Below are 13,328 nucleotides of genomic sequence, written 5' to 3' on the forward strand. Positions count from 1 at the left end.
TTCTTTAGCAAAGAGATGGCGTCAGGGGGCTGTTTCGCCCACCAAAGGAGAAATACACCACACACAAGAGGAAAAGACAGTGGGTTAGAATTCATACAACACCATACAGGAAAGGAACAGTGCGTTTCGTGGCACGCATAGCCAGAAGAAAGAGATGAGCCGCATTGGCCAAATACCAGTTAAGTTAAGCTCTTAAGGTTCCTCCCGCCCACCCTCCGCTTATTTCTCCTCTCCTCTTCCGCGCCTACGCGCCCCACCCCTACACCCCCAAAGCTCCCGAGTCTCGAAATGAAATGCCCGTTTGAATGAATGCACTCTTTTTTATTAATAAGGCCCATTGCTTGAATGAATTGAAGAGTAGGGAGGGGGTCGCATCTCGTTGTAGCGTCAAGTGAGAGGCTGCTTGCTCAAAGGGCGAAAGGCGGTTTAAGGTCCGTTTCAAGTGGGCGAGCATTGTTCGAAAAGAGTGTTTGTGGCTCGCATCGTGAGCCGCGGGGCATGTACCTTGCCTCCCACCCTGCCCCCCTTTTCACTGTCGACTGTTTCTTCCATCCTGTGCCCCTCTTCCTCTCTCCCCCTCTCTTTTTTCACACGCACCCCATCCACCCTGGCCCTTTTCGATCCCCTTTTTCGTTTCACATCCCCCCCCCCCACCCTTCCCCTCTATCCCTGTGCCCCCCTCCTCTTTCACCATTTCCGCTTCGGGTACTGCCCCGCCCAGGCCACACACACACTCCTGTCTCTCTCTCCCTCTCTTCTCTCCCCTTTTTCTCCATTTCCATCTCTCCCCACGCTCTCTTTCTCTATCCCGTTCCCTTTATCCTCACCCCACTCTTCCCGCCCACAGACAGCGAACCTTCCGTTCGTTGTTGGCCAGAACTTTTTATTCATTTTTTTACCATTCAAAACAGCGCCACGCCCGTCCGAGGCGGTCGGCTAGGGACGGGAGCTCATCCCTTCCTCCGTGTTATCTTTTCCAATGGGGGGAGGGCTACGAAAAAAAAAGAATACGGCTGGAATTGTCCATTGTCGCTGGCCAATTTTGTTCTTTTTCGTCGACGCGCCAACCAATAACGATCCCGAGTTACGGTTCCGTTCATTGCTGTCCGAAGCTTCCTCCAATACTGCATGCGAATTCGTTTTCGTTTCTTATGTGTTGTTTAAATTGAAGTTAGTCCTACTCGTGCCTTCGGTGGGGCGAGAGGGATCTCTAGTGCGCTGGGTGTTATGCCGAAGCGGAGAGGTTCTTAATTAGAGCGCATATCCGCGATCCACGCCCGATTACATCCTGGAAATCTACGCACGTGGTACTTACTTGTTCTGCCAGCCACTCCGAAAACCGTCTCTCTTATAACCAACGCGCGTGACTTCCTCATTGGGGGAGTCGAATCTACCCGTATCCGAAAGATGACTTTCGGTGCCTGATTGACGTTACGGACGCTCCGAGGACCCCTTATTTCCCGAGTGGTCACGAAGAGGAGGTAGCTTGGCACCGAGGGGAAGACGGCCATTATTCAATTATTCTAAGGGGTTAATTTTTCCACAATGCGGCAGCCTTAACAGCGGCTAGATAATTCGCCCAACCAGGGGTTGGGATATGGGCTAGCCAGCCACACATTTTTGTCTCCCTGCGGGCGAAGCCACGCGAAAGAGGCAGTATTTGAGGTACCCTTTTCCTAACAATACTATCATTAAAGAAAATCGGTCAAAATTTGCGATTGAGAATGGCCCATGTCTGAAGCAAAACACGTTTTTTTTTGGTATTACCATTTCCTTGCAGGCGGCTCATAGAAATGGCCGTATCACGTCGCGTAACATAGGATCTTTGTGCGTGTGTAATAATTTGTGCTGCGATTTGTCTTGCGAAGAACTTTGAATGCAGAGCACCTTATTATGGCGTGATGGCCATGCTAGTGAATATTTTCAGTGCTGAATGAGTCAAGGAGTTTGCCCCGCTATTTTCGGCATCCGGTGGGTAAAAGTGGTAGCAGCAGGTGATGTTGCGTGGCTTGCTTACTCGTAGGTGTGTTTCGGCTTCTGTGATCCCTTTCATTATTCCCAGGTCCCCTTATTATTCCCTCTAACAGCGATTGCGTCAGACACGGGACCTCGCTGCCCCCATTTTCATTCTTTCAGTCACCCCTTTTTCACACCCCTCGCTGTAATTCATGTTGGACAAATCCATGGGCTCCAATCTTTACCTCTTCAGTGCTTGTTTTGACCGTCCTTAAGTAGCCGCCGGAAAAGCGCTTTGAAGTAACTGGAAATAAGCATCCAAACATTTTTAATGTTCTTGATCTCATTTCATATTGACCCGACATACCCTATTGCACCCTTATTTTCACCAAAGCTAGTTCATCCACGTTTTATAAGATTCCTGTATTTAGATTAAAGATTTTGTGCCGGTGAAAAGGTTGGAGGTGGATATTTTAGGTTTTTACTTCGTGGAGACTTTCCGTAATTGAAATAATATCGTTTGTAAGTCAGAAGGTTAACTTAAACTAGGTTTATTGAAAATACAAGTCTTTTGTAAACCTTTTTTATCACTTAAGTTATACCTTAAATCAGACAAGTGTGATCACATGTAAAAATATTTGCCTCTACATTTTGGAAGGTTTTTCTCCCGCATTTACAGATATTAGGAAATTAACTAGAAGCACATCTTCTAAGACGTTACTGCTGCATTTTTATGTAACATTATGCTTGTGTCCATTGAAGAGGTTCTTGGACATCCTATTTTTATAGATTATGCGACTAATATTAACCAAACCGGTGGTAACGTTAGCACGTGTGTCTGCAGATGAAAGTGCTTTCGCTGACGTGGTATGCTCATTTTTTTCTAGAAGCTTGATTAAAATAAACAGTTTAATCCCGTGATAAGAGTGATACTTTTTATTCTCACGTGATGTGATTACAAGGAAAGGTCAGATTTTAGATCTGTTCGATACTTTATTAGCCCCAATGATACGTCGAACGGCCATAATTTTCAAGTTCCGTTCCCATCTCCTGCCATCTCTCTCCCTTCAGAATTTTGAGGCAAGCCACTAATTATAATGGGCAAGGGTATCAACATTTTCCCCCGTGCTGTGTTTCTCCACACTCTCCTCACTTTATCCCCTCCTCTCCTTCAGCTATGGGAATATACATGCGGGAGATAGTAGAGTTGAAAATGGCAGTGACCTGCCGATATTTAGATCACTAAAAAAATTGCAATTTGATAATTAAAAATGTCGCTAAATTTTAACAGCGGATTTAAAGGATTAGGCATTCATAAATGTTCACGTAATAATGGCTTGAAGAAGGTTGGCGGTAGTCCAGGTGTAGAGAGTTGACCTACTGACCGGAAGACCCAAGTTCGATTCCATGGCGTCCCTCTCTAGGCACCACCCAAGCTATGTGATTTTTCTGACACCAGATCTTCCTGGAAAACCATAACCGGTACAGGAAAAGGAACTGGCCCCCCTACCCTGATGTGCGAATTCCACATCCCGTGTAGTTCTTGGTACAGGGTGAACTCTACTATCACCTACCAAATCGATATACGGTATGATTAATGTGTTTGTGGTATTTTTTAATTGTTAGAATAACCGATTTCATACTTCCTTTCATTCCGGGGTATTAATATAAAAAATAACCAAGAGGACGTAATGATGGGATAACATAACGAATATGGAGATATTTGGAAGTTAAATTTACAGAAATCATATAACGACCGTCAGTAGATATCTTTATATCAATGGCTCCATTGAGTGCAGATAAAATTTTTGTGGTCATGTTTTTGCTCTATTGGTTTGATTCATTCCATTGAATTATATGCTCCATGAATACATACAGAATGCATACATTAAGAAACTAGTTTTCCATATTTCAGTCAAGTTGTTTTGGTATTTTATCCATCGTATGACGTCAGACTTTTCCACATACAACTTGGAATCCCATTTTGGAAATGAAGGATACACTTATGGCTTTGCAATTGTATTTCCCCTCAAGATTTTAAAAGGGAGAAGATCTTTGGTGATAAGATACCGAAGAACTTCAAAGAAATTCGCCGCAGTCAGCTTGCCTGGAAACAACTTATCGGAAAAAGTTGCACTCCTCCTTCAAAAAAATTTCAGAGCATCAGAACGATGTGAATAGGTTTCATTGAATTTGTATACTTGGAGAAAAAAATTTGGGACTTAGGTGCGAAATAATCCCCTTTCTTTTCCCCTCCGTCGAGTCCTTTTGAAGCCTCGTCGGAGGCAATGCATGCGCTCAGACGGAGCGTGTCTGGTGCCCACTAGGCTGCCGAATGAGCACCAAGGATTTTCGGGTGTGGGGGGACCAAGCTCAGGGGAGGGTTGATGGGGGCGAAGGGAAGGCCGGGGGAATGGGGCGGCGGGGAGCGAGAGGGGGGGAAAGGAGGAGGAGGAGGTGGCGGCGGCGTTGTGGCCCCTGAGCAGGCGTGACCCCGTCCTGAGGGCGGCGGCCCGTATTGATTCTGTGGCCGAAAGTCTGGGGGTCCGTCCGTTTCAAGCCGCCTCTAGGCCCTCTCTCTCTCCTCCCCCTCCACAAATTTCCCATCCGCATCCAAACCTCCTCCTTCACTATCCTCCTATTCCGTTGTCCTTCTTCCCCCTGTATTCCCCCCATGCCCCATTTGGTCGTCCACCATCTCACCAGCTCCCACCCCTCCCCAAAACTCCAGTGGTTCGAGAGAGTCTAGCGGAGGATGTCAAAAGAGCGGGGGAGGGTGGTGAAGAAGAGCGGGTTGGAGACGGTGGGAGTAAGTGGATGGGACCAAGTCCTTGTCCCTGAGGCGTTGCCCACCTCGCCCCCCTCCGTCCCTGTCCTCCTCTGCCTCCTCCTCGTGCCTCTCACCCGTCATCTTCTCGCCCCTCCACAGCATCAAAAAGAGACATTGTTTCATCAAAAGCATGTCTTCGCGAGTATCTCTCTTTCTCGCGTTCCCTCTCTCTCTCGCTCCGACCTCCCTCTCTCAACCCCCATCATTCTTCTCTCTTTCTCGCCCTCGGGGTTGATTTCTTTCGCATGGTTAGAACCTTTTGAAGTCGAGTCGAGTGAGGTAGTCCCATTCGCATTTCCCCCTTTTGGTTTTTTCCTCTCTGTTCTTTTTTTTTTTGCTTTGCGCCGATTTGAATCTGCTTTTGTCGGAGGCGAATTTTTGTGACAATAATTCTGAATAATTCTTGCAGAAATCTTTTTGGGAATCCAGCTTGGAACCATGAAAGATGTGTTTGTTTTTCTGTCCTCTATTGGGTGATGAAATTGGATGGACTCTTTCCGTACCAGCTAGATGTGAATTACTGGCTTTTAAGAGAAATTCATTACGGAAAAATGTACTGCAGAATGTTTCCAATGTTTTTCGTGGTGCAAACATAATTTTGAATGGAAAAACGAAATAGGCAAGGCCGGAAACTTGAATGGCTTGGCTATTTCGTTTTCCATTGTTTTACGGCTGTAGGCACGTTCGTTTTACGCTCACATAAGTTTGGATCCCGGCATTGAATTTCAATTCATTGGTTGATTTTTATCGATAGTAGAACTTCATTTAGAATTAAATTATGAGCATCCAATGCCTCTGTTTTTGTATAATGACTTAAAATCACCAATATATGTAGTGTGTCTGTATCTAAATTCGTTGGCTAGTATGTGCGAGTATGTGTGCAAGTAAATGGGTCACTTTGCAAATTATGCTTTAGCTCATTTCTATTTTGACTTTAGTTCCAACTCGTGGTCATTTCAGGCCATTAATTCATTATGAAAAAAGGGTATCTACAGTTTCAGTTTTACACCCTTTCAAACTGATGAGAATAAAAAGCTTCGACTCTATATAAACCACTTTTAGTTGCATAATATCTTAAGCTTAGGTGAATTTGTAATCGATCGCAAACTTTCGCTTAGCCGGCCATTTAATAAAAAATTTTCACGTGATTTTACTTAAACTATTTAAGCCGCATTGTCATTGTTTGTTGGCCCTAAGTGTGAAGAGATGTGTTCGCATGACATCCTTATTGAGCATGCATCACTGATTTAGTCTGTAATATGACTGTGTGTTTAGGGTTGCTAGCGATTCCTTCAAAATTCTATTTCCTAGTAGAACTTTAGTGGTACAGATTGATTGTTGGCAAACATCCTTAAAGCTGCTTCATTATATAAATGGGGGTATTATAATATTTACGTACTATAGTTGGCAAAATGTGGACGTTTTCAACCGATTCCAGGACTGCGCTGTACTCAAATGTTTGGGAGAATAGCTTTAACTGATCACAACATCGGTCGGTATAACTCAAACCTCTCGACGTTACAACTTATCTGTACAATATATGTTGTATAATTGAGGTTACTACTCCCAGAGTATGACCATATAGTTACGTGATCGATTTAAAAAATATATGTTTTTAAACAATTATTTTTGTTCAGCCAGGGGAATTCGGTCTCTTCAAACTTTCTTGCGTCGGCATAAGAGAGGGGTTAATGAAAAATGTTATTTCTTTAACTTTAAGTGGGAGTTACTGGTTGTCATCCATTTTAAGTCTGCTGCGTTTTGCGCTATAATATCAGAAACGACAAATCAGTAGCTATAAAAAAAATTTTTGGGCGCTTTTATTTAATCGAGCAAAATAATGACGTGATCAAGTTTTTCTTGGTTGCTTTTTTATTACTTGTTTCGATTACTTCGGACAAGCTTCTGAGTTTCAGTAGCCGAAACCGACCTTTTGGTGTATAGGGTTCTGTGACAGATGAGAAACAATTATATTCCATCAGACTAATTTTTTTTTCTTACCGGTATGAATGTATGCTTCCCTTAGGAATTGTAAATGATACGAAATCATTATGACTCGTAAAATCGTATTTATCTGTTGTGATTAGGTAACTTTGTCAACTGATTATCCCATGAAGTGGCTACTGAGACTACCTCTTCCAGTATTTTTTCTAGTCTTGGGGCAAGTCTTTTTTCCACCCATTAAATTGTTCCCCAACCTATATTTCGGTCTTTCTCTGAATAATTACTAGTTAAATGGTGCATGATATATTGGCAAAATTGAGGAATCATTCCGAGACATAATCATTCTAAACACTATACTATCAGAGGTTAAAAAAATTATGTGATAATAAGAGCCTTAGGAAAGATCTTGAGTCTAAAATCCGAGTAAAACCGAAACGATATTATTTTGCTTTTTATTATTTATAACCGGGCGTGCACTGTTACCAAAGTACTCAAGTGTGCATCCATTTAGTCCACCATTCGTTATTCTTTTAACCGTGGACCAATCTAAGTAAATGATCTAAAACTAAAAGCATGCGCGCTGCAATGATGCTAAATTAGTGACAAAGTATTAGCTAATCTTGAAATTTCATCTCCCTCTTTCATTAATTGCATCAATAACCTCAAACGCAAACTTTGAATGCATTCAGGCTAGAAACTACATTTAGTCAACCGATTAATGTATAGAAGATTATAATTGTCATCACTCTTAAAACGAGGCTTCTTTCTTGCATTGAGTGGCGTGGCAAGGCAACGATGAATATCTGTGATACTTCCCTGCCCAAGTCGTTCAATATTTCCATGTGTTACGCTTACACCTATAAATCCCATTCTTTGTGACTGAAACCATGCTCACCTATGATTTCCTTTAGAAAAATTCATATTAAACGGTAGTTGATGGTCATGCACTTTTAATTTTGAAACTAAACTCATGACCGGTAATCTATTAATTCGCACTAATTAACTCTGAGGCAAACTCGAATTTCTTTGCCTGATTTGTCATGGGATAGACCGGTCGTACGTTATTTGGTTAATTCCGTAGACACTCCAAAAAGAATTTTATCTTGAGCAGAAAGTTCCTCTCGGGTGAATAAAATGAAGATTCTTGAGGAGGGATACTTATGATACCGAATTGAATGAGCTTTTAGTTACCAGAGGGAGAAATATTTAATTCTACGCCTGAAATCTTTTCGTACTTGCGTTACGACATCATGCTTCATCGTTGAATTCTTAGCTCGTTGGCGAAAGCGGAAGGGAAACGAAAAATCCATACTCCTAATGACAGTGTGTCCATCGAGAACTGCCTTGTTTACTTTAATAACAGAGTGGGCCATTATGCAATTTAAGACTAATGATAGGGCCTTAACTTTTTGTTGTGAATGATCTCACCGTTTGTATAATGCCTTTTCTTATAATTTCCTATATTATTCCTGTTCTAAGTAAGAAATAAACGATTCAACTGTGGTTGATGTTGGTTCATTTAACTTGTTTCGTTGAACACGTTTCATGAGTTTATATGTGCTCGACATACTCGTTCACGATATCCTCCATGTATGGCTGCTATTCCTTAATTTTTACGCGTGTTTTATGCCCCCTCTCCTTTTTGTCCCTCCGTTATATTACACCCAGTCACAATCTTTCAAAGTGTGATGAGCTTTGGACATGCATTCGTGTTCAATATAATGATTCTCTAATTTATTATAACTATTTGCATTTCAGGACATCTTTTTCAGTGAGATCACTTAACTATTTGAAATTCACTTAATGCCCTGCCATGTGGGCAATTCGACCCCGTGGGCTATTTTGATTGATGGAACAGTTAAAAGAAATACTGCTGGTCGTGATAGCTAACGCTCGCTTGCCGCACACGAACCCTTCAAAATCCCTGCAGCTCGTTTTTCATTTAGCCCCATGGTGTAAGTAATGAGGAGGGTCTGTCTGTAGATTGGGCTGGCTCGTCGGATCACGCGGAGTGGATTTGTGGTATAATTGACGCAATTGGTAGTTCCATGTCCCCTAACCCATTCCATCCGGCACACGAAAACCCTCCTCAGCCCACCCCCTCTCATCTTTTCTTTCCTTCCCCCCCCTTTCCCCGCTACACAAACAAGTCCTTTACCTCCGTCGCCCCAATCCACTTAAAACGCTCCTCTCCGTTTGTCGGCATCCCTCACTTTCCCCCGCCGCGTATTTCGGCTCACCGCCACCCACCATCCCGTCCTCTCCCCTCACTCGCCTCGAAAGGCGCCCCCCTTTCCCTCCTCTCCCCCATTAGGCTTCTCATCCCATATCACCTCTTCAAACACGGCGTCCCCTGCAAACCCTCCCTCTGTCTCTCCCGCACCCCCCAATCCTCTCCCGTCACCCCCAGAAACCCTGTGCCACTTCCACCCTCTCCCCGTCGCAGTGATCCATCCCATGGAGTATAATATTTCCTCCCCCTCTTTCCGTTCGGTTCAATTTCTCCTCGGTGGGCCACGCCTCCGGTGCGGTGCCCAATTTCATACGCCGGGGAAGAGTGGGGAATAGAGGGGTGTTGCTGCTCCGCGCTTCGGATCCCGGTGCGTTAATCGCACTCATAACACCCACACTTTTTTTCTACTTTTTACACTCAGCTATCATTACAGTTCGGGATTATTTTTCACCCTAGGACGAAAAGGACTTCAATGCTGACTCATAGGTTGATTAAGCTGGAGTAAGAAAAAACGTGCAAAACGAATTGGTAAACCCTGATGCGGGTCCTCTGCGGATATGTTACGCGATTGTATGAGAATGGGTCTTCATGGTGATACATTCATCGCCTCTGGGTGATCCCATTTATCTAGGAGGGGCATTGTTTCCGCCTACAATTGATTCTCGATTTTAATCGTGAAACAAGTGTTTTTCTTGTTATCCCGCTGATGTTTCGACTCGATTGAGAAATATGATGTTTCCTCTATCCTTGGCAACTTTTCAAGAGACCGTCTCAAAGCTTGACTCTCTGTATTTCCCCTTCAATGCATTAGCAATATTGTTGCTGCGTGATTAGTGTTCGAAAAAGTTGCTTTACTATTTAGTTTTTCATAAATTTTCAATGATTATTTTGCTTCGGGGGTCATTTAATTGGCTGTTGATTATATTCATAGCGTGAAGGTTCTTCCCGAGGTGGCGCTTCTATGTTGACCATTTGACGCGTATGGTTATCCAACCCTATAACTGAAAAAGGCTTCGAGTTATGTTTTTGGCCCGTTGGATAACCAACACACTTTGTATTATAAGTCTCTGAGTCTAGAAACAGCATATCGTTGGTCCCATGAATTTTAAGTGGACCAACTTGGATTTGAAGGATTAGTTTTAAATAAAGAGCATGGGGAAACAAAAGTTCTATCTTCATTGGGAGATGGGGAACGCCGACGGATTAAATGCAGAGGCACAAAAAAGGGATCGTGAGATTTTGAGAGGTAGGTTGGCGTTTGAGTGGGTTGTTGAAGGATGGTTGAGATAATGTTTAGAAGAGAGGCAATGTAGAGAAGAGAATGGGGGTATGTATATATTAGGCCAACAAAGTCAAAAAATATAGGGAGATAAAGCTTTATATGAGAGGAAGATAGTCTGAGAATGGTTAGAATAGATTTGCTTGATTTAAAATACATCATTTACACAATAAATTCAGGTGCTGTAGTAATTGCTAGTTAACCCATTTAAAAATGCCAGGAGTACCTAAAAAAACTATTACAGTTGCCTTAGACGTGGTATACTGTGATGTGTTTGGTTCGATTAGTAAGCAGTATTTAATAAATATTTTGTCCATAGATATCTTTTTAGTGAACAATTTCTACACCACCCTAAGTACAAGTAGGCACGGGACATACTAACGTTGCTTATGACTAGACTCGCTTGAGAGGACGGTGTTGAGTTTTATAGGCATGCATATAATTTCGACAGTTTGCTTAATATATACCAGATTGCAATTATTTTTTAAATGCCTCCTCATAACCATAACCACTCAATGTCAAATGTGCAAGTTAACAAAGGTGGTAGCAGACAGTTTATGAATTGTTAATTCTTATGTGGTCATGGCTTCATTACTCATTCCTCATGAATAGAACTTTCTCTAGAACTTTTAGTATCCTGGACTGTACAAGAGTTAATGAATTTCAAAATGTATGCAGATGGTAGTAGGCATTTCATTTCCAGGATATCGATTCAGGATAAAAGCATGGTATCCCAGCAAATAGCTCATCACCAGGGATGATTTGAGGCCGTATCCATCTTGTTAGTTCTCATTCAGGATGTTGTGTTACCCCAACATATTCAAAAATAGTATCCAAAGGGTATTGACTCTAAATTTTACGTATTGGAACCCACGCCGTTTCCAAGTTCAATACCGCATCCATGTAACTTGCATATGCGAGCCGAAATGATTTCCTCAAATGGGATTCACCACACTCTCTCTCTCTCTGGGGCTGTTTCGTGAGGTTGCTTCCCTTGGCATATTCCATGAAATCCACAAAGATGCCTTCACGCCCATTTTTCTGTTGTGCCCATCTGGAATGGTCTCTCTCCTGGGTTAATCTATTTATTTATTAACTGCCGCCGATGGAGAGTCCACATTCATCCTCCTATTGTAAATTATCTATTCTTTACTTGCTGACCTTTGCGTTTTTCCTCCCTCTCCCATTAATGCTAATGTTAATAATCTCTTGTAATGGCAGTGTGATAGACGACGATTTTGATCGACGGTTCATGTACGTATTTCAATTTACAGGTGTGGTGATCCAAAAATAAAATAAGTGGAATGGTAAATAGGAATCTTATTTTTCCTTTTTAAATACCTTCTAATTATTTGAGCGATTTTAAAGCCTTTAGTAAATCATGTTAGAATACCTAGGTTATTGTTTGCGAACACCCGTAATTCCTGATTGAAGCCCCGCCAGAGAAAGTATTTGATGTTGATTGTTGTCCCGTAGTAGCTTAGGTAATAATCGCCGTGATGTACTTAGGATTTGGTGTAATTTTGGTGCTGTTATTCTAGTGAAATACTGAACTGCGGTTTTTATTTCTGTCGGTTTCTCGTGGAAATATTCGATTTAATCTATCCACACAATTGCATATGGTGTAAGTACAATGGAAGTTGTTTGACTTGATTATACGAACGTGTGGATGTCACTTTGATATGAGTATTTTGAATGAGATCAGTTAAGCACATTTCCCCTCTCAGTTCTCAGAAGTAATTATGTATATTTTGTGCTCTACTTGATTTAAAAAAAAATTAGCTTGTTTTTGTTTAGCCGCCGCAATCGTTTGCATCTCTGCTTCGATGTGGCAAGTCATAATCAATCTCTCATGTGCTCTTAATTATATACGTGCTCGACTGGTCCATATGTGAGTGAACGACGTGTCTAGTTTTTAATTTCTTCTATTCCCCTCCAGTATCGTGGCGCCGTTTGGGATGGGTAACACCAGCTGGTTAAGAATATCTGCCTAACTGGACGGTTGCTTCAAATAGACAGCCATTGCTGGAAAAGAATACAGCAGTCGCTGCAACACCCGTGTCATGTAGCAGTATTTTCTGGCAGTTCATCGAATGTGGTGTATGCCTCGGACCAAGTGACTATCATCTCTTTCCTTCGCCGATACAAGCTTTTGAGTGCAAAGTTGGCAAAAGGGCTGTGAAATGAAACTTAGTGAACAGTTCGGGTTAAATGTAAAAAGATTATCCCGAGGCATAGGAATTGTGTGAATCGGGAACTACGTAATACATCCAATGGTGGATTAGCTGTAAATTCATGATGTTCAGATGATGTTTATTTTTAAAATAAATTCACATCCTGGAAACATGCCTTGTAAACTTCCTTTTGGTATGTCCCTCGTGTATGACTCTTCCTGCCACTATTGTATTATTTATAAATTATGGCTGATTAGCTGACTGGTTGTGTCCGTTACAAAAGTTCGATTTCCTTTTCCATTTTGGAATGTTTCAGAGTTATAAATAAAATAAATTAAAAGAGCTGGAATCGTAGAGCGATATTTTGACTTTTTTTTTACAAACATCATATTGATGGGAAAAGTTCCGCTTTCATTCCTTTAATCACACAGAATGAATTAATGTCGACTAGTAAGTGAGTGAACCTGTAATTTAAAATCATGCTCGAGATCATCACTCACTGTTACTCTTAGAGAGGGAATTTTCCCTTGGACATTGTCCCTTCGGAAGATATTAATATACTTTCATATGTACTTTTGACTAGGAGAAGGATCTATTGAGTATATATGTGATGTGGCAAATAATTAGTTATGAATTTTATCATTAGCATAATATACGGTAGTTTTAACTTGTACGTGATGCATCTATTGATAATGGGTCACCGTTAGGCGCCCTTTGGTTTTCAGATTGATGTAAAATGCCGAGTTTCATTATTAGTGTGTTATTTTACATTAGTCATTTACATCCTGAATGCAAAATTAAATACGTAACCAAGAGTCGCTGTGCTCGGAATCTCATAGTACCACAGTTAGTGAGTAGATACCAGGGCAATTACGATTGAGTCTACAAGATTTAATGGTTCTAATTCGATTA

General features: G+C 41.8%; 1 protein-coding gene across 9 annotated transcripts in view; it reads left to right on the plus strand.

The window, feature by feature from the left end:
* LOC139687525 (uncharacterized) overlaps positions 1-12,735 on the plus strand; it is a 585,660-nt gene extending 572,925 nt beyond the window's left edge. For 4 of the 9 annotated variants that reach the window (XM_071584720.1, XM_071584721.1, XM_071584719.1 and 1 more), the window contains one exon: positions 12,182-12,607. Coding sequence is in view for 1 of the 9 variants with exons in the window: in XM_071584718.1 (XP_071440819.1) it covers positions 12,182-12,208 (27 nt within the window). In the remaining 8 variants the exon portion in view is untranslated. Of the gene's footprint in view, positions 1-12,181 lie in introns of all 9 variants that reach the window. The other 5 variants (XR_011700643.1, XR_011700642.1, XR_011700644.1 and 2 more) reach the window with 5 other exon arrangements.
* Positions 12,736-13,328: the final 593 nt, after the last annotated feature.

The sequence above is a fragment of the Hetaerina americana genome, unplaced genomic scaffold (genome assembly GCF_022747635.1).
Source record: "Hetaerina americana unplaced genomic scaffold, ioHetAmer1.1.p SCAF_2, whole genome shotgun sequence".
In the NCBI taxonomy this organism is placed as follows: Eukaryota; Metazoa; Arthropoda; class Insecta; order Odonata; family Calopterygidae; genus Hetaerina; species Hetaerina americana.